General features: G+C 62.4%; 1 protein-coding gene across 2 annotated transcripts; it reads right to left on the minus strand.

Annotated features, from left to right (window-relative positions):
* Positions 1–382: 382 nt before the first annotated feature.
* PLCB3 (phospholipase C beta 3) lies at positions 383–17,687 on the minus strand. Of its 2 annotated transcripts, XM_067748566.1 has the most exons (32): positions 17,483–17,687; positions 14,692–14,769; positions 14,356–14,424; positions 14,126–14,266; positions 13,808–13,887; positions 13,645–13,698; positions 13,479–13,554; positions 13,271–13,371; positions 12,606–12,772; positions 12,386–12,532; positions 11,223–11,463; positions 10,942–11,026; positions 10,680–10,866; positions 9,673–9,878; positions 8,712–8,808; positions 8,547–8,631; positions 8,107–8,231; positions 7,640–7,794; positions 7,399–7,560; positions 6,640–6,739; positions 6,446–6,550; positions 6,123–6,214; positions 4,775–4,928; positions 4,654–4,689; positions 4,344–4,536; positions 3,784–3,925; positions 3,617–3,693; positions 3,415–3,504; positions 3,265–3,322; positions 2,904–2,990; positions 2,596–2,815; positions 383–1,519 (listed from the first exon to the last, which is right to left on the minus strand). In XM_067748566.1, exons 1-31 carry the CDS (start codon positions 17,579–17,581, stop codon positions 2,612–2,614), a joined length of 3,693 nt encoding a protein of 1,230 aa, XP_067604667.1. In that variant the 5' UTR covers positions 17,582–17,687; the 3' UTR covers positions 383–1,519; positions 2,596–2,611. The 2 variants fall into 2 exon arrangements, with proteins under 2 accessions (XP_067604667.1, XP_067604666.1); XM_067748565.1 differs by lacking the exon at positions 383–1,519 and having other exon boundaries at positions 2,207–2,815.
* Between the last annotated feature and the right edge of the window lie 728 nt (positions 17,688–18,415).

Genomic DNA, 18,415 nt, shown 5'->3' on the forward strand with positions numbered 1-18,415 from the left:
GGGACCGAGATCAGAGAGGGGTTGAGGCGGCGAGCAGAGCCACGGCTGCTCGGCCTCCGGGAAGCGGAGTGCGACCGGACCTCGGGGACCTCCAGGTCCTTATCTCTAATATGGTAATTGGGAACTGCAGGCCGGCTGGCCGCCGGAATTCCACGCACTGCAAACCGTGCCGCAGTCCCCCAGGGGAGGGTCATTTGTTCCTATTTGGGTCAGTCCTTTTGAGCAGCTACTGTGTGGCCGGCCTGGGGCCAGCGCTCCTCAGGGAACTGGCTGGACGCGTAGGGCGGGGGAGGGGGTGGAACGCTCGGGTCAGGGCTGTGAGTAGAGCGATGGCTAGGGAACCCGAGAAGCTTCACCAGGACCTGGGAGCAGAGCTCAGAGCTCAATTTCAGAAAGATTTATTGGCGCCCCCTACAGACAAGCCAGCACTTTGTACTAGGTACACAGAGATGAATTACGCCACAGCCCCTGCTGTCCCAAGCTTTCTGGCAAGGGGAAAGCCAGCCTCTCACAGTGGAGTTACTGTCAGCCAGTGCTATAACAGGGGCCTGGAAGCGGGTTGAGGGCGGCTCCCTCCGGCAGGGTAAAGTCAGGGACGGCTTCAGGGAGGAGGTGAGCTAGAGCTGAGACTTGAGATGGGGGAGGGGGCTGTCATTCCCAGTGGAGGAAAGAGTAAACCCTTGGAAGGATGGGGGAGCTGCAGAGACCAGGCTTCTCAAGGGTCGGAATGTCATGCCCAGGAGTTTGGAGTTTAGCCTGGTCTTTGAGGACCTGTCGACTGACGTGTAGTGTTTATGTGTGGAGTCAGGAAGATGGAAGTCAGCTGCTCAGGGGCCTGGACGGGGCAGCTTTGGGGCTAGGACAAGACCTGACCACAGAAGCAGGGAAGACCCGGGCAATGATACTGACCCTAAGGGAGCAGCGCCCAAAGCAGAGGTCCCCAGCCCTGGGAAGGCCCCGCTCTGGAAATCCTGTTTCTCTGGCCTCCCCACCCCATCTGTTTGCCTGAGGTTGCAGCAAAAACAAAGAAAGAAAACACTCAATTGGCAGGAGATAAGCTCAGATAAGAGGCTGCCTTCCTCTGGAGGAGGGAGGCAGCCCGGGAAGCGCCAGGAAGCTGGGAGAGGCCTTGAAGAAGTGCCAGCCTGACCCTGCTGCAGAGCCCAGCCGCACCCTCGCTGCGGGGTCTCTGCCACTCCACGCTGTCCCAGGCAGGAGGGGGAGGCATGGAGCAGCCTGACCCTGCTGCAGAGCCCAGCCGCACCCTCGCTGCGGGGTCTCTGCCACTCCACGCTGTCCCAGGCAGGAGGGGGAGGCATGGAGCAGCCTGACCCTGCTGCAGAACCCAGCCGCACCCTCGCTGCGGGGTCTCTGCCACTCCACGCTGTCCCAGGGCACGAGGGGGAGGCATGGAGCAGGTCCTCCAGGCTGGCCGAAGACAGTCTGCCATAGAGGGTCCAGGCCCACCCTGCCTCCAGGTCAGGACGTCTTGACTTAGTTGTGGCCTCAGTTTCCTCATCTGCAAAACAGGCATAACGTCTCCCTCACAGGGATGAGGGGGATGCTGCGTCTCCTAGCCCCTGTGTCTGTGACTGTCAGCCTCCCTTCTCCCAAGGTCACTTCCAGGCTCATCCACTGCCCACCTATTGCTGAGAGCCCAGGTCCCCTGATGTTGGGCAGGTTCTGAGCTGACCAGCTCCACCCCTAACAGGTCCATCCCCCGATACAGTCAACTGCCTGTGTGGCCCAGAGCAGCCTCAGCGGAAGATGCTGGGTGCTTGGGTCATATCAGGCAACAGGAAGAGGGTGCAGGGGAGGCTTCCTGAAGCAGAGGCCTGAGCCTCTGTGAAGGGAGGACAAGAAGAGCCCGGGAGGGAGAACAGTAATGGGTGGGGGTGGGGTGGGGTGGGGTGGTGGGAGGAGAGGGGAGCAGGAGTGATAGCCCAGGGCAGAGGGCATAGAGGCAGGAAAGCCTGGGGGAGGCCAGAGGGCCTCTGATGTCAGGTCACTGGGAAGATCTGCAGGCAGTTCCTGGGCAAGGAGGTCTCAAGATTGAAACCCAGCAACCCTTTGTTGGGGGCCTGACCTCAACCCCACAATCCCATTTTATAGATGAGAAAACTGAGGCTCCAGAAGTAGCAGAGCCAGATCTAGGGCCCGAGTCCTCTCCAGCACTGCCCCACCCCAAACCACGCTGCACACAGGGTCCCTGAAATCCACTTTTATTCATGTAAAAAAATCCCCAAAGGATAGAGAAAGAACGTGACCCCGACTTCCCGGAGCTCAAAGTCTCCACCCACTGTTCCCTGGGGAAGTGAGGGAAATGAGTCCCACTCTAGGGTGTGGGTGTCCTGGGGGCGAGGCCCTTCTGGCCCACAGTGACCCACGCAGCACCTCCCCTAGGACTGAGGGCAGGAAGGAGGGACTGGGGATTAAAGGGGCCCCAGGAGGGTGAAGGAAGGGAGTTAGTGTGGGGTGCTCACCCCAGTTTAAAAAAATAAAATTTCTAAAGATAAAAAGTTTAAAAAAAAAAAAAGCATTTAGTGTCTTAGCCTCCTGCCCTCCTCCCAGTGCCCACCCTGGCCTGGTGGCCACCTCTTGCTCAGCCAGTTCAGAGCTTCGTAGTCTCCTCTTGGCTCTCCGAATCAGCGCCGGACAGGTGCCCACTGCTCCCAGGCGCGTGACCATTGCTGGCACAGGCCACCAGATGCCCGTCCCCCAGTCCCTCCGGTGTCTCGCCCAGCAGGCTCCGGCGGATCTCCTGGGGCAGCCTCTCCCGCTGCTCCTGACACTCCTGGGCCAGCTGGGCCAGCAGCTGCAGGAAGAAGAGTATCACAGGCAAAGCCAGGCCACCCGGCGCCCTGCCTACCTGCTGCCTGCCTGCCCCTCATCCAAGGCCTCACCTTGGGCTCCTCTTCTGTCAGCTGTTGGAGAATCTGCTGCTGCGCGGCCACAAGGCGTTCCTGCCGCTGCTTTTGGGCCTCCTCCAGCTGTGGGGGGGCAAGGGCTCAGCCAAGGGTCTCTAAGGAAGGGGCCCGGACCCCAGGGCTCTGCCTGGGCACAGAAGTCAGGCAGGCATAGGCTCCCGGAGTTGTGTGGCCACAGGGTCCTGAGATGACTCTTATAGCAAACCTTCCAGACCCAAAGGAAAAGGCTCTAGAAATCCCTCTAGGACAACGTAGCACCAGGCTGGCCCCCAGGATACAGGTTTACGATGACTGAAGGAACAGGGGTGGGCTAGGGTGGCACCTGAACTTCACTCACCCGACGGATGGAGTTGACCGACTCAGTGATGTGTCGACGGTTAATCTCTGTCAGTTCCCTGCACAGGAGCAAGGCAGGATGGGCTCAGTGCCCAGGCACCCGGCCCGGCCTGCCCAGCGCCCAAATGGCTCCCGGCCCTGATGCCCTTACGCCTCCTTCTTATGTTTCTCCCTGGTCTTTGCCTCTGAGATACTGTTGTGGCGCTTCCTGTCCAGGATCTTCTGCAGTTCCTTCTTCTCCCTGGAGGAGCCAGTGGGGGAAGAGGAAGCCTCAATGGCAGGACTGGGGTCTCTGCCCTCCTCCTGGCACCAGGGAGTATCCCCCGTCTGCCCATGAGATCCCCTGCCTTCACCTCTCGTTCATCTCCTTCAGTCTCTTGCACTGAGTGGTGTGAGCATCCATGACAATCTCCCTGAGCTTCTGCTGAGCCTATAGACACAGGTGGCCAACAGGTGACACGGGCTGTGACAGGCCTGTCCAGGAGGCAGCCTCTCCCCCACTGCCACACGTCCCCCTCACCTGTCTCAAGTGCTCCAGCCTCCGCTCGGCCTCTGTGTCCGCCTGGGCCTCCCTCAGCTCCAGCAGACACTGCACCTGCTTCTTCTGGAACTCTTGATACCTCTTCACCTCTTCCTCCTCCTCCCTCTCGTCCTCCCCGCCTCTGTGGGGAGAACCCCTCTGGGTGATGCTCAGGTCGTCACATGGACTTGGGCTGGGAGGGCAGGGGGACAGGGCATACTCCAGCAGGCAATGGGAGATGGCAGCCCACGGGGGTGGGATCTGTTACGCCAATGAGGAGGCCTGTTAGCTCCACCCAAATGTTGGGAGACTGTTTGGGCAACAGTCTCTGGAAACACACTCTTACGGGGACTTCAAAAAAGGTATCGCTCCCTGGCGGAAAGAGGGTGGGACCCAGATTCCTCTGTCTTCCTCGCACCAAACCCTCCTCCCTGGGGTCAAGGGGCAGCGCTTGGCCGTCCCTCCACGCCCACCTAGTGCAAAAACCCATGTGCACACACATTCTCATATTCACATCCATGCACGCAGCACACTTGCACACAGGCAGGCTGGACACTCACAGGACACCCGGCCGGTGCCGGCACCTGCTCTCGGCCTGGGCCTGGGCCAGGTTGTCGAGCAACCGGCGTGTGAGGGCAACCGCCTTCCGCTGATGCTTCTTGTGCAGCTCTCGAAAGTCTCGCTCTTGCCGGCTCTGGAGCTTCAACAGGGCCTTGTGGCCTCGGAGCTCATCCAGCGGGGCCGGGGCCACCTCTGTGGGCAGCAGAGCAAAGATGGGCCGGGCCGGGCCGGGCTGGGGCAGACCAACCCTGCAGGAGCACCTGCCCCCTCCAGGAGTAGCCCCGCCCTCAGAACAGGCCTGCCCCCTACCTGAGAGGACGCTGGCAATGAGGTCATCACGCTGACCTGGAGAGCAGAAGCAAGTCTGTCAGAAGCTGGAGGAGCCAGCAGCAGAGCTATGTCCCTGCGCCCACTCCAGGCTGGCCCTCACCTGGGCTGCTGAGGGAGGTGCTGGTGGAGGAGGTGATGGGGCCTGGGGCCCGGCGGGGGGAGGCGTCCAGTGGGCTGGGTGTGGGGTTTGGGGTCAGTTGGGACCCTGGCTGCTGAGACTGGGCCTCCTGGCTTGTCTCTAGGCCAGCCTGAGCCTGTGGGGGAGAAAGTAGAATGCTCTATGCTCTTTCCAGAAACGTTGCTCTCTCCAGACCCTTTTTTTTTTTTTTGGCCACGCCACTTGGCATGTGGGATCTTAGTTCCCCGACCAGGGACCAAACCCGGGCCCATAGCAGTGAAAGTGCGGAGTCCTAACCACTGGACCGCCAGGGAATTCCCCGTCTCCAGACCTTTCTGTCCTTCACAACCTCCCTCAGCCTGCCTGGCCCTGGACTCCTCCTCTGTAATGTGGGGCTGCTGGGACAACTCCATGAGAACAAGAGGTAGAAAATGAGCATTTCCAACCCCTCTTTCCACGTGAGGCATGAAGAAGATAACGTGAGGTCGTGTCTCTGGGATGCCAGGCCTCACTGCATATGCTTAGGAGCTTCCAGATTGTTCCGGAAAGCCTTAGGCCAGCCCCGTTTCCTCCCCTCTCCAAGTCCCCCTCCACCCTTGCCCACAGCTGCTCATCTTCCTCGTTGCTTAGCTCCTGATTAAATCAATGAAGGAAGTGACCACAGAGTGGGCACCAGCCTCTCCCACTAACAGCTCTAGACAGCCGTCTCTCTTCCCTGCCTGCCGCAGGGCCCCGTGAGACCGGGTCTAGATCTGCGGCGCGCCTCTGCTCCTGACCCCTCCCCGCAGAAGCCACTGCCCGGCTCCCAGGATTTCCAGATGCCCTGGTGAAGCGGCTGTGGCTGAACCCTGCACCCTGGCCTCGAACCCGCTGGCAGCAGGAAGAGCTCTAGCCCAGGACTGTCCTGAAGGCCTTTCTCATGCAAAAGGGGTGGTTTCCACCTCCTTAAAATGTGGAGAGTAACGGAAGACTGCTGAGCCTATTGAACAAGGGAGCCCTGAAGCCCCACGCTGCCCTGCACCAGGGCGGAAAAGCCAGCGCTGGAGGCGGAGCCCAGGGTTGGAGGGACAGTGTGGGTGTGGGTAACTGCATGAAGTTAGCGTCTGCAGCAGGCAGGGAACAGCCCCACTTGGGGAGAAGAGCCAGACCACCAGCTGGGAGTGGCATGGGACAGTGCAGGTGGAGGAGAGCAGAGAAGGCTGCAGGGTGGGCCCAGAGGTCAGCCCTCACCTCCCTACCCCACCCACACGCCGACCCCCAGGGGCCCCCAGGGTCCGGGTGAGCCTGAGCCCTGCTGCCTGCCGCCTGCCCCCGGCCTGCCCCGGCTCACCTCACTCTCCCCAATGAGGGCAGCCAGCTGCTTGGCCCTCTGGTCCATCAGGCTGACGTGCTTGATGGGATTGATCAGGGCCTCTGCGTAGTCTGGGCGGGAGCAGAGGGCAAGGGTCTCAGAGATAGCACCCCCGGAGCCAGCCTCCAGACCAGCCTTCCCCGGCTCTGGTCTCACAGAGGGACGGAGGGAGCACAGAACCCACCCTCAGCTCTGTTTTCCACCCTCAGTTGGGGCCACCAGTCTCAGCCACTCCCAGGCCCTGGTGGTGTCCTTGTCCCCACACTGCCTGGTCTGCCCCGCCCCAGCTCCCTCCAGCTCACCTTGGTGGTCATCGGGAATGTAGTCAGAGGCCTCAGTGTAGACAAGCAGGGCCGGCAGGCACAGCGGCTGGTTGGCCTCGTTCCGCAGGCAGATGTAGTGGTACCCTGGGAGGGCAGGAGGGCAAGGTGGCTGCGCCCCGATAGGTCCCCACACACCCTGCCCCCCACGCTGCCCAGAGCCCAGGTGGCCTCACCTGAGCGGATGGCAGAGACAGGCAGGATCCGGTGCCCCACGAACTTGCCACCCTCCTCAAAGGCCGCGATGCGCAGCAAAGCCAGCGTGGGCAGCACCACCTGAGGGCCCAGACTGGTCTGAGCTGCAGCTGACCACAGCCACCAAGGCCGACACCCAGAGTGGGCCCTTGGACAATCTGACCCAACCACTGACCATCAGTCACCATCGTCACTGAGCCAGTGGTGGACCCACACCTCTGTGACCTCGCCAAAGGGATGACCAGCTTCCACCAGAGCCCTGAGTCAAGAGAACAGGCAGATGGACCTCTCCAGGCATCGCTATGGTGGGACAGGCCTGGTCATTGCCAGCTTAGAAACTGGCATGCGTCTGGGCCTGAGGCCACACCCCACCCCAGCAGGCTGCAGAGGGCCCATCCATTTGGGGGGCAGGGAGAAGCTGGGGTGAGCTTGGAGCAAGTCCCTCCTGCCTGGGAGATGGGGTGGGCGCCAACGGGAGCTGTGGGACCTCCTGCTGTCTCAGCTTCCTGTCCTCTCCTCTCACCCCACACAGGGAAGGGAGTGTGAGCCTGATGCTGGGACATGCAGGACCCAGGGTGGGGCCTGGAAGTGACAGGCCCAGCCTTGAGGTGCTGGGGCACAACCACCTTCACATCCCCAACCGCCACCAACGCTCCTGGTTCCCGTCCCCCCACTAAGACAGCCCGGCAGGTCTGGGCTGCAGCTCCCTGTGCCGGGGAGGGCGCAGGCGCGGGGCTCACTTTGGGGAAGTCGAAGGGCTCCTCATCCCACACGGGGTTGAACGAGTTCCCCTGAGAGGTCCGAGTGCGGTACTTGCGCCGCGTGTCGACAGGGAGGCCGAACATATCCACCTCCACGTAGATGCCCACCTTCCTGTCGGACAGGAACTGCCCCGAGATCACCTGGGGGGCCAGGAGGGTGAGGTGGCTGCTGAGAGTCCCGTCCCCAGGACACCCTGGCCTGAACCCTCCCTGGCCCCACCTTGACCCGCACGGCATTGGCCACGATGCCATCCACGATGACCTCGGTGAAGGGGTCAAAGGACTTGTCCGGCCGCCGCATGAACTCGGGCTTGAGTAGGTAGCCACTGCGCCCGTTGTACTCGAACACGCCCGCGTTGAGCTGCATGGCCACGTCTGGGGGCAACAGGGGGAGGGCAAGGGTCAGCAGGTCAGATGGGGTCAGGAGTCAGGAAGAACAGTGCCGTGCAGAGGGGGGACCAGGAGTCGTTCAGGTCGGATCAAATGGCATCAAGGATCAGGAAAGAGTGGACAAGGTCTAGGGTCAGCCAAGGTCAGGAGTTAGGGTCAGCCAAGGTCTCGGCTGGGTTTGCGGATCTGGGATTAGACAGTCAGAGGCCCCTTCAGTCAAGAGGAACAGGGTCATGGGGCAGAGGTCAGTGAGGCGGGGGGGCCAGAGGTCAAAGGTCAAGGCAGGCCAGCACTCACCCAGGGTCTGGAAGTTGAGCGCGACGAGCTGGCAGCCCACATTCCAGAAGAGCTGGGGCATGTAGTTGGACGAGTCCACGCGTGTGCCCTTGGGGTAGATGCGGCTGAGCTGCTGCTTGTTGTATCTGAGGTTGGCAGTCAAGGGCCACGCCGGGTACTGGCCCCGACGGGTGGCGGCACCGCCTTCTGCCTCGAGCCCAGTGCTCCAGGCCCATCCTCAGCTCCTGTGAACCCACCTCCCCGCCTTTGCTCAAGCTGCCCCTTCAGTCCCCCGCTTCTCCGCCTAGGCCCTGCACAGTCTCCCAGGCCTGCTCAAAACCCAGACCGGGGTGCTAGAGCATCAGGATCCTGCGCAGGTGCTGCGAGTGGGGTCAGAACATCTGAGCCAGCCTCCGAGTGAGGAGTCCCACCCCGCCAGCCCTAGCAACGCGGAAGGATACTCCACAAACTCCATGGGGCTCTTGGTCAGTTGCTCCATGGCCTTGGTCTCCACAAAGGATGACATCTCAAAGCACTTGTTCCTCTCTGGGGGGTGGGGAGTGGGAGGGGGTCAGGCCTGGCAGGGCCAGACCCCCTCCCACTCCTCCACCTCTCACCCCACTCACTTCGAGCAGCCTCAAAGGACTTGAACTTGACGGGCTCGATGTAGTTGACAAGCGTCGACATTTCCTCAGTGGCATTGACCTCACTGCTGGCAGTGCCCTGTGGCCCCCAAATGCAGGGTCAGCGGTCCCATAGCCCCCAGCCATCAGTTGGAAGTTCCCTCACCTGCCCCCCACCACAGAGGAGGCACTGACCCTCCTCCCAGCCCTGCAATCACACTGCCCAGTTCTCCCAGCAAAGACCCCAGCCTGGCCACGCCTGTCAGTCCTGGTCCCATCTGTCCCGCAGCCTTCTCTCTGGGCCTCTCTGATGTGCCCTGGACCCCACCTTCCTGGTTTGCCTTCTATCTCCCTGATCCTTGGAAGCTGGAACTCCTCACCCAACCCTAGGGGTTCAATTATTCACACGCAGATGAGCCCCAAATTTCCATCCCCAGTCTCATTTTCCAACCACCACCTGCCATCTCCTACTGGTGGCTCACAAGAGCCTCAGACTCAACCCCTGCTACCTGAGCTCGACCATGGCTGCCCACACCCTTCCCCACTCTGGGCCCCTCTCAAACCCAATCTCATGATTGACCTTTTCTGTCACCTTCTCTCCTCAAAACTCAGCGCTCCCTCGTCTTGCACTGCCCCCTCCCCCTGCACTCTCTGGCCCTGCCACAGGGCCTTTGCACGGTGCTCCCTCTTCCTCAGATCTGCTCACCCAACACCCCTGCTGAGGTCCGACTCCCCCTCCCGGCCCACGTCCTGAACACAATTTCACACTCGCTTCCGTGCCTGTTTATCTGAGATCCCTCCCTCACTCCACACACACCCCCCTCTGAACTCTGGGAGGGCAGGGGTAACATCTGATCGCGAGCGGACCCAGCACCTGGTGCTGTGCCCGGCACAGTCAGGGCTCAGCAAACACTTGGGAAGTGAAGATGTGCCGCCACCCCCTCTTCCTGCCTGTAGGCCTGACCTCATCGGTGGTCGGCTTTTTGGGGTCCGTCTGTTCCTCCTCTTCCTCATCCTCTTCCTCATCCTCACGGTAGGCAGATCCAAGGGCATCGGGGCCCCGCTGCAAACTCTCCTCACCCAGAGACTTCTGAGGCTCCAGGCTGGGCTTCTCAAGGCCCGCCTCCTCCCCATTGCTCAGGCCTGGGCAGCTGTCAGAGCTGGGGGACCCTGCAGAGGACAAGGCCACAGGGGGTCGGGGGTCAGGGCACACACAGACACACAGGAGCCAGGAGGAGTTGTGCCCAGCATGTAGAGGCGGCTCACGGAGTCAAGGGGCACTCTCAGGGCAGTGTGGCTGGGGGACGGGGGGAGCTCAGCAGCTGGATGGGATCAAACCGAACGGTGGTATAGACAAATCAAAGGTCAAAGATCAGGATGCAGAGTTATATCCAGCAGGGAGATAGGTAGCGTGGGTCAGAAAGGTGAGAATTGGGGTACAACAGCCTTGACGGTGGGGGTAGAGGATGACAAGGTGGGGCTCCAAGTCAGGGCTCAGTGAGGGCCACACCCAGTGAGGGCGCTTAGTGAGGTGAGCACTCGGGTCGGATGTAAGCGGGACCTCAGTAAAGTGAGAGGTCCAGGGTGAGCTGAAATGAGAACCAGCTGGGTGGGTTGACTCAGTAGGGGTCTCAGGAGAGAGGTGCTTTAGGTCAGAGGTGATTGAGATCAGAGGTCAGAATTCAGAGTCATAACCTGGTTGAGGGGGAGGGCTCTGTGAGGTGCGAGGTGGAGGTTGAGATCGAGGGGTCAGGAGGTGGATGGAGCCAAATCCAACTGGGGTGAAGTTCAGTGAGGTGAGCACCTGGGGTCAGGGGTCAGAGGTCCCATACTCAGCTGAGAGGTGGTGAGCGGCTTGATGAGGAGGGAGGTCAGGTTGGGAGCAGAAAGAGCATCCCCGGGGAGGGCTGAGCTCAGTGAAGTGGGAGGTTAGGGTCAGGACTGGGGTCGAAGGTCAGGCCGGGGCCGTACCGAGCTGGGGCGAGGAGGGCTCGGTGGCAGCGGAGCTCTCACTCAGGGCCGAGTTGCTCTGCTCTAGCGGCCGCTTGCGCACGGAGCTGTCGGGAACGCCAGTGCTGGGCCGGTGTCGCTTCTTGTTCTTCACCAGGATGCGGCCCATCAGGTCCTCGGGGCTGGGCAGGGGGACGCCCGGGGCCAGCTGGTGGGCACGGACAGGTCAGGGTTTGCTGGGCGCCCTCACCCCCATGCCCCGCCCTGGCTCTGAGCCCCATACCGGGTACTTGTCCAGGGGGTCGATGAGCAGCGCGTCCCCAAAGATGGAGCGGCAGTACTCAGCCATCTTGGCCTGCTGCTTTGCCCTGTGGGGCCAAGGTCAGAGGTCAGAGGTTCTTGGGGTGAAGCTGAGGTCCCCAGGGTAGGTCAGAGGCCGGCAGGGTCAGTGAAAGATCCCAGGGTCAGAGGTCACAGGAGCAGTGCCATGGTGAGGTGGTTGTCTCTGGGTCATCAGGGGTCCCCAGGCCAGGATCGGGGTCCCAGGGTCAGGGGCCCACTCACGAGTCCACATGGTTCTCAAAGGAGAGGATGACAGGGTAGGGCGAGGTCTTGAAGGCGGTCTCCGCAATGGCCTCCAGCACATCTCGCAGCGGCACCTCCGTGGTCATGGTGAAGCCGTGGGTGATGAAGGGCTCCTCCTCAGGCGGCCGCCCTTTCCACACGTCCAGCTCCACGCAGCGGCAGCCCCACAGCAGTGCCTGCCGGTACATCTCCACCGACGAGGTTCCCGCCAGCTGCCCCGCTGGGGGCGAGGCTCCGTCACCACGGCCACCCCGCCAGCCTCACCCTCTTCCCCAGGCCTGCGCTGAACGGGGCCATGCTGGGGACGCAGATCCCCGGGGGTGGCCTGGCCCTGGCACGCTCTGTCTGGCCAGCTTCTGACCACTCCTTAATTCACTGCGGAACCAGCACCATCTCCCCGCAAAGTCCCAAAGCCGGGTAGAGTCGGCATCCACCAGCACTGGCTGACAGGCTGGTTCCTCCTCCAGGTCTCACCCTCTCTCAGATAAACACCCGCCACCCCCCATCCCACCAGCCTGAACCGAGGAGTCAGCCCCAACACCCCCATGGCCCCTTGCTTCCCTTTCCTCCCTCCACCGCTGCTGCCCTGGAACAGCCTCCATCACCTCCTCCTGGGGACAGCAGGCTCCTCCCCGCCTCCCATCCAATCTCTGCGAAGCACCTGGCATCATCCTTCTAAAAACATACCAGGTCACATCACCTCCCCCTGCTAAACACCTTGCAAGAAGCCTTCCCACGCACTTAGGATCAGTCCAAATTCTTCCCATTCCTTCTGTGCCCCCTGGGTCCCTCTCATCTCTACCTGCCCCAGTCCCCGCCCCACCCTGCCCCACCCCGCCCCACCCTGCCCCACCCCGCCCCACCCCACCTCTCAGCCGCCTTTCTGCTTAAGAGCACCAAAGGGCCTCCTGCCCCCGGGCCTATGCACAGGCTGTTCCTTCGCGGGGCAGATGCAGGCCTCAGCCCTTCCCCCGGGGAAGCCTCCTGGACCACCCCGAGAAACCCTTCCACAGAAGCCCACTCCCCAGGGCAGGCAGTCTGTTCCAGGCGTGTATCCCTAGCAGGGGCCACCCCAAAAGGAGGGAAGCAGTCTAAGGGCCAGAGGGCAGAGGGCAGAGGTCATGCTAGATGGGCTTGCTCACCAGTGAGATAGGTGTTGTGTGAGGAGTTGATGAAGTAGGCACTGAGCGGCTGGGTCATGTCTGCGCTCAGATCCAGAGCCTCTAGGGGCAGGATGCCGTTCTCCTCACCTCCCAGGTAGCGGCTGAAGCCCTCCATGGACATCTGGTCTGGGGGCGGGGTGGGGTCAGCAGGGGCAGCTGGGGCCCTCCCGCCTTGCCCCCAGCTCCCACGCCGGCTCACCTCTCTCCAGGAATTGCTGGTTGGGCTCATACTTCTCGATAAGCAGCCGGGCCTGGGAGGGCCGCAGAGGCGGGTACAGCACTTCATTGAGCCTCGGGTCCCGTTGCTTCTGGTTGATGAAGTCCATGAGCTGCTCCAGTGTCAGGTATGGTTTGCCCTTGGCGCCTCTGGAGGGAGCGGGAAGTGGAGTCAGGCGGGAGCCTCACCAGCCCCTGCTCCAAACCCTCACCCTGCGAGGAGTCAGAAGGCCGGGTCTGGCTCCAGAACCCTCTGACTGGGACTTGGGCAAGTCGCTGGCCCCTCTGGGCCTCAGTTTCTCCATCCGCCCTCCTAACCATTTGGTGCTGCCATTGGTATCAGCAAGGGCTTTGGAAGCCACCAAGTGCTTGGCCCGCCACACCATGCTTCCAGATCCTGGACCCGATCTCAGCTCCAGCCCTCACCGACCACACGTCTGAGCCACTGGGTCCTCAGCCCCAGTGGCCAAGGGTCAGCACAGAACTGTCCATGACAGAGCCCCAGGCAAGGCAGCTCTGAGCACAGGCACAGCTCCAGCACGCAGAGACCCCGACAGCTCCGATTCCCCTCCCTTGAACTGGAGGGAACGCCAGCAGAGGCCAGACATGGCGTATGGGGGGCTGGGAGGCAGGCCCAGCCCTGCTCACATCTCCAGCAGGATCTTGTCAATGTCCGGCCGCAGACAAAGCTTGTTCAAGAACCGCTCGAAGATTTCCAAGGAAAACTCGTCAGGCCGGATGGACTCGCTCTAGGGGCCAGGAGTGAAGGGTGAGAACCCAGGGACAGCCAGCCCTCAAAGAGCTGGCGCCCACTGTGACACCCCCCAACCCCGGCCCCTGTCCCCAGCCCCCTCACCCGGTTGAAATTGAGGCCACAGGATTCCAGCGCAGTTTCTACCCGCTTCTTGTCTGCTGAGAACATCTTCAGGATGCTGAGCAGATGGGAGGGGTTAGGGTCAGTGGGGGCAAAGGTCACCAAGGTCAGAGAAGCAGAGGAGGTGCTAAGGGAAAGGGGCGCTCACTTCTTGACCGGGATCCGTCCATCCTGGTTCACCTGCAGTTTCAGCTTCGTGTACCTGGGGACACAGGTAGAAGGGTCACGCCCTGGGAACAGCTACCTGAACCCCCCCCTGTCCCCGATGCACCCCCCCAACCCGGCCGCCCCGGGGCAGGCCCAGGGCTCACGCTTTGCGCAAGAAGGTGTTCCGGGAGGCGTTCTGAGCCAGGATGTTCATAGCCAGCTTGAACAGCTCCTCGGACCAGACCTGAGGGGTCAGGATCCGGGGGGAGGGCGTGAGGGGGGCACAGAGGGGCTGGCCCAGCCACAGCCCATGCCCAGAACTAGGTCTGGTACGCACTAAGTGCTTAAATACCACTTTGTAAGAGGATGATTAGAAACGGGGCAGAGGACAGCCTAGTACAGAACAGGTGCCTACTAAGTGATGGCTGACTCAGCAAGTGAGGCTGCAGCTCCCCCAGGCCGAGCCATCAATCCCAGCCCACCTTGGCTGTGTCATCCTGCACGGCCATGAAGTTCAAAAACGATGTATTCACCGGGTCTGGCCCAGCCACCACTGTTATCAACTTCTCCTCCAACCGGGCATCAGGGCCCCCAAAGCCCAACACCTCCCGAATCTTGGGGTCCTGAGTAGGTGAGAGCCAAGGGTGAAGAGGGTTGTCCCCATCCCCCACGGCCTCACTCCCATCCTGAGTCCTGGGCCCCCATCACTCACCTTGGGTAGGCGGGCATAACGGCCTGTCCTCGTGTCCCTGATGGAACTGATGTCCAGTGTGTCCACCTCCTGGGGAAACCAGATGCCAGGGGACGTCTGAGAGGCTACAGGGTGACAGCTGGGAGCCCCCAAGCTCCCCACGCAGGCCAGGGAGTGTCCACCCCCTGCTGGAGCCCCAGCCTCAGCCCCCGCCCTTAGCACTTCCTGTCCAGGGAACCGTGGGAGAGGTCAGGCAGCAGCAGGGCCCCACCCCCATGGGCGGGGGCTGGGGGTGGTTTCGGGGGTCTGGGGTGGGAGCCCTAGACCTCAGCAAGCGGCATCAGCACCCGCCCTCACCATGTTGGGCCCCGTCCAGTACAGGAAGAAGCCACTGGGGTCCACGCGCAGAGTTACCAGGTTCCGACTGGAGGCCTCCTGGGGACGAGACGGACGGCAGGGGTCAGGGGGTAAGGGCTGCCGCCCAGGTTTGGTCCCTGGACACCCTGGGGCCATCCCCCCACCCCCACCCCACCCAGTCTTTCTCTCAGTAGCGAAGACGAAGCCTCAAGCCAGCCCACAGGTCCTTTGTGGCTCCCTGCAGTCCTCAGGACAAAGCTGAGGTCCTAGTCCCCTCCCAGCCCCACTGCTCTCTTGCCCTAAGACTCTGTCACATGGACCACTAACTACCCATTCCCCACCTCCAGTCTTTGCATCACTGTTCCTTTGCGAGGATATTCTCCCTTCCTTCTCTATCCCTGAAACCTGGCCTGCCTCCTTGGGGAGGCCTCCCCAGACCCCAAGCCTGGGCTCAGTTTCCTCATAAGGTCTGAGAGCTCCCTGATGGCTGAAACCCTCACAGCCCCCTTGGGAATATTTATGGAATGAAAGAAGAGGGTTTGGAAGCCTGACCCCCATGGTCCTTCTGTGTCCCTCGGGTCCCCATGACGACCAGCCACCCCTTACATCTGCTTCAAAGTCCATTACCCCCCCAACCCTGCGCCCCACTGGAGCCTCACAGCTTCGAGGCTCACCCCACCTTACAGAGCACAGACTAAGTCCCCTCGGAAAGGGACTCACCCTGCCCTCAGGACTAGACAGTGAATTCTGTTCTCACTCAAACAGCCCTGGCTGGCAGGAGGGTAGAAAAGGGTGCACTGGCCCCATTTTCTGAGGAGGGCCACCCTGTGTGACTCAGGACCAGCAGCAGTGGGGGAGGGGGTGGTGTCATCAGAGGCTTAGACTCGGCCAGGGCCCAAGTGACCAAGTGGCTCCAGGTAGAACTCTCCTGGCCCAGGCCAAGAGAAGACGCTGCCTCACCTTGGTGCCACCCCAAACTGCTGCTCACTGGTGGACGATCCTATGGTCGTAACAACAGCTCACCCTCACGCTGCCCCTACTGCTTGCCAGGTCCGGGTCTAAGCACTCAATATCTAGGAGCTCACTTAGTCCTCCTAACAACCTATGAGGTTTGCACTCTTGTTCTTCCCAGCTTACAGGTGAGAAGACTGAGGCACAGAGAGACTACCTAGCTTGCCTAACGTCAAGAAGAGGAGCCAAGATTTGCATGCAGGCAGTATGGCTCCAGAGTCCCGAGGTTTGGGAAGCAGGGAACTAGGACCCCTGCCAGACTCCCAGCTCCTGACCTCAGCCACAACCCCACTGTGGGGCCTGGGATTAGCCTCCCTTCTCCAGACTCAGTTTTCATCTTCTGGAGAATGGGGACCGCACTAGCCCCGCCCATCTCAGCCTTTACTTACAAAGGACAGGAGGTTGATCTGGGGGCAGAGGGGCTAGGAGGCTTGGGAACTGTTGGGATGCTCGGGCCTCCCCACCTCACTGTGCTGACACCCATCCTTAGCCCCTCTCTGGGATTACCAACCCTGCCCTGGGCTCAGGGCCCCCCAGGAGTGTGATGAGGGGGGAGTTCTGTGGGTACTGCCTCCAGGGTCTCCCTCTCCCCCTCCTCAGGGGTCTGGTCTTCAAAGGCAGCCCAGGCCCCAGGTTCTCAGGCCCCAAGTCCCTGTCAGCAACCCCTACCCCACCCCCAGGGCCCTCTCCCTGTTCCCACTTCCTTATTTGGGTTTATCACACTGGAAGGAAAAGGAGAAACTTTTCCCTTCAAGCCGGCCTGGGGGGAGGGGTCTCCCCTAGCCCCAGGGGCGCCGGGGCACCCCTCTACGGCACACCTGTTACCTCAGGCCACGCCCCAAGCCCCTCCCCCCAGCTCCCACGCCTACCCGCCCCACCCAGCCGGAAAGGAGCCGAGTCTTCCAGGCCTCCGGCCTGTCTGGGAAGGAGCAGCAAGGCAGCTCAGGCAGGCGGGGGGGAAAGCCCTGGGGAAGGAGGGGCCCAGGGGGCAGAGGAGGGGGCGGTGTGTAAACGAGGGTGAGGTGCAGGACAGCTCGCAGAGCCGCAGGTGGGAGCGGGGCCTCTGGGAAGCTCCAGGGGCAGGTCAGGTAAAGGGTGGTGGGGAGGGGGAGTCAGGATCTATTGGGGTTCAAAGTCCCGATGCTAAGGAGTGGAGAGCAAAGTTCCCCCGGGGTGGAGGAACTTGGGGGGGGCACAGTCTCCACTAGGGGGGGGTGACTTGGTGCTCCCACCTGAGCAGCGAGCTGGGCTGGGATCCAGAAGCAGGGCAAAGGGGTGCCAGCCAGAATAGGGTGAAAAAGTGATGAATGGAGAAGAATGTTCAGACTAGGGCACTGGGAAGGGTAGGGTCCCAGAGGCACCCACTCAGAATGGGGGTACACTGAACCAGACTGGGGGCTATGGTTCTTCAGCCAGACTGTCCAGTGCCGGGCAGGGGTCTGGGGACCAGGCCAGGGTTGGGGGAACCAGAATTAGACCGGCCGGGAGAGGTGAGAAGGGCCAGAGAAAATAGGGGGGCTGGAATTTATTGGGGTTCGAAATCTCTGGGCCAAGGAATGAATGCCATATTTTCCGTAGATGAGGGAGTGGGGGGTGGGGGACAGAGTCTTCATTACGAGGACGACTGGGGACTCAAGTTTCCGGAGCGCAGCCAGGCTGGGATTGTGGGGGGGGGGGGCGCGGTGGCCAGGCTAGTCTGGGCTGGGGGTCCCCGGCGGCTGGCGGAGCTGGGGTGAGGGAGTCCCCGGATCTGGGCGGAGCAGGGGGCCCCTGCACTTACCTCGTCCCATTTGATGAACTTACTCCCGCGCCGCAGGGTCTCCACGACGGTGGGCGGCTCCAGCTGCAGCGCGTGGACGCCGGGCCTGGCGCCCGCCATAGCTGGGCCGGGGGCGGGTCGGAGACCCACGGAGCCCCGACGGGGACCCGACGGCGCCGCTGCTCCCTCCGCGCGCTCCCGCGCGGCCCGCTCCGGCCCGGCGGCGTCACCGCCCGCCCGCCCGCCAGTCTGTCCGGGACAGACCAGAGAATCGGCGGGGCCCGGCCGGGGCGGGGCGGGGGCGGGGCCGCAGCGGCACCGCCCCCTCCCCCGGCGTCGGGCCCGCCCGCCCCGCGTCGGCTCCCCCTGGCGGCCGGGGTGGCGACTGCAACCAGAGGAGGGATGGGGCAGAGGCACGCCCGGACTGGGGCACTTCGCTGGGGGTGGCTCAGCTGAACCCGCTCGGGGTTGGAGGAAGGCGCTTTGGGGCGGGGAGGCTGTTGGGGTGCAGCTGGAGGGACTGCGTGCAGAGGGCGCTGCCGAAGACCGGCCGGGGTCGGCCCGCTAAGGTTTCTGAGGGGCAGGGGCGGGGGGTACTACCGGAGAGCAGGACTTGTGCCTGGGGCCGCAGAGACCTGCCACCCACCCCACTCCTGCAGCACTTAGCTGAGCGCTGGAAAAGACACTCCCACCCCCCTCTGTGCCCTCACTTCGCCTCACCCCCTTCTGCAGCAGCTCGGTACCCGCCCTCCCCTCCCTGGGAGCAATTAGCAAGCTAATGGGCCTTCCGCCGGCGGGCGCCCCTCCCCCGTCCCTAGCCCGGGGAGGCCCGGCGCCTGTCGCCTCCTCTGAGGACCCAAGCACCCTGGCTTTCCAGAGCGAGCCCTGGAACAGCGCCCTTCTTGTTCCGCAGACAACCCCCCACAGCTCAACCTGGAGCCTGTCCCTGCGGGG

This window comes from Pseudorca crassidens, chromosome 9 (assembly GCF_039906515.1).
Source record: "Pseudorca crassidens isolate mPseCra1 chromosome 9, mPseCra1.hap1, whole genome shotgun sequence".
Classification (NCBI taxonomy): domain Eukaryota; kingdom Metazoa; phylum Chordata; class Mammalia; order Artiodactyla; family Delphinidae; genus Pseudorca; species Pseudorca crassidens.

Coding starts and splice junctions, on each gene's coding strand:
- PLCB3 (XM_067748566.1), bottom strand. CDS start 17,581: ATGGCGGGCGCCAGGCCCGGCGTCCACGCGCTGCAGCTGGAGCCGCCC. Junction 11,027..11,222: donor TTTGAGAACCATGTGGACTC/GTGAGTGGGCCC, acceptor TTGGCCCCACAG/GGCAAAGCAGCAGGCCAAGA. Junction 4,537..4,653: donor CATTGCCAGCGTCCTCTCAG/GTAGGGGGCAGG, acceptor TGCTGCCCACAG/AGGTGGCCCCGGCCCCGCTG.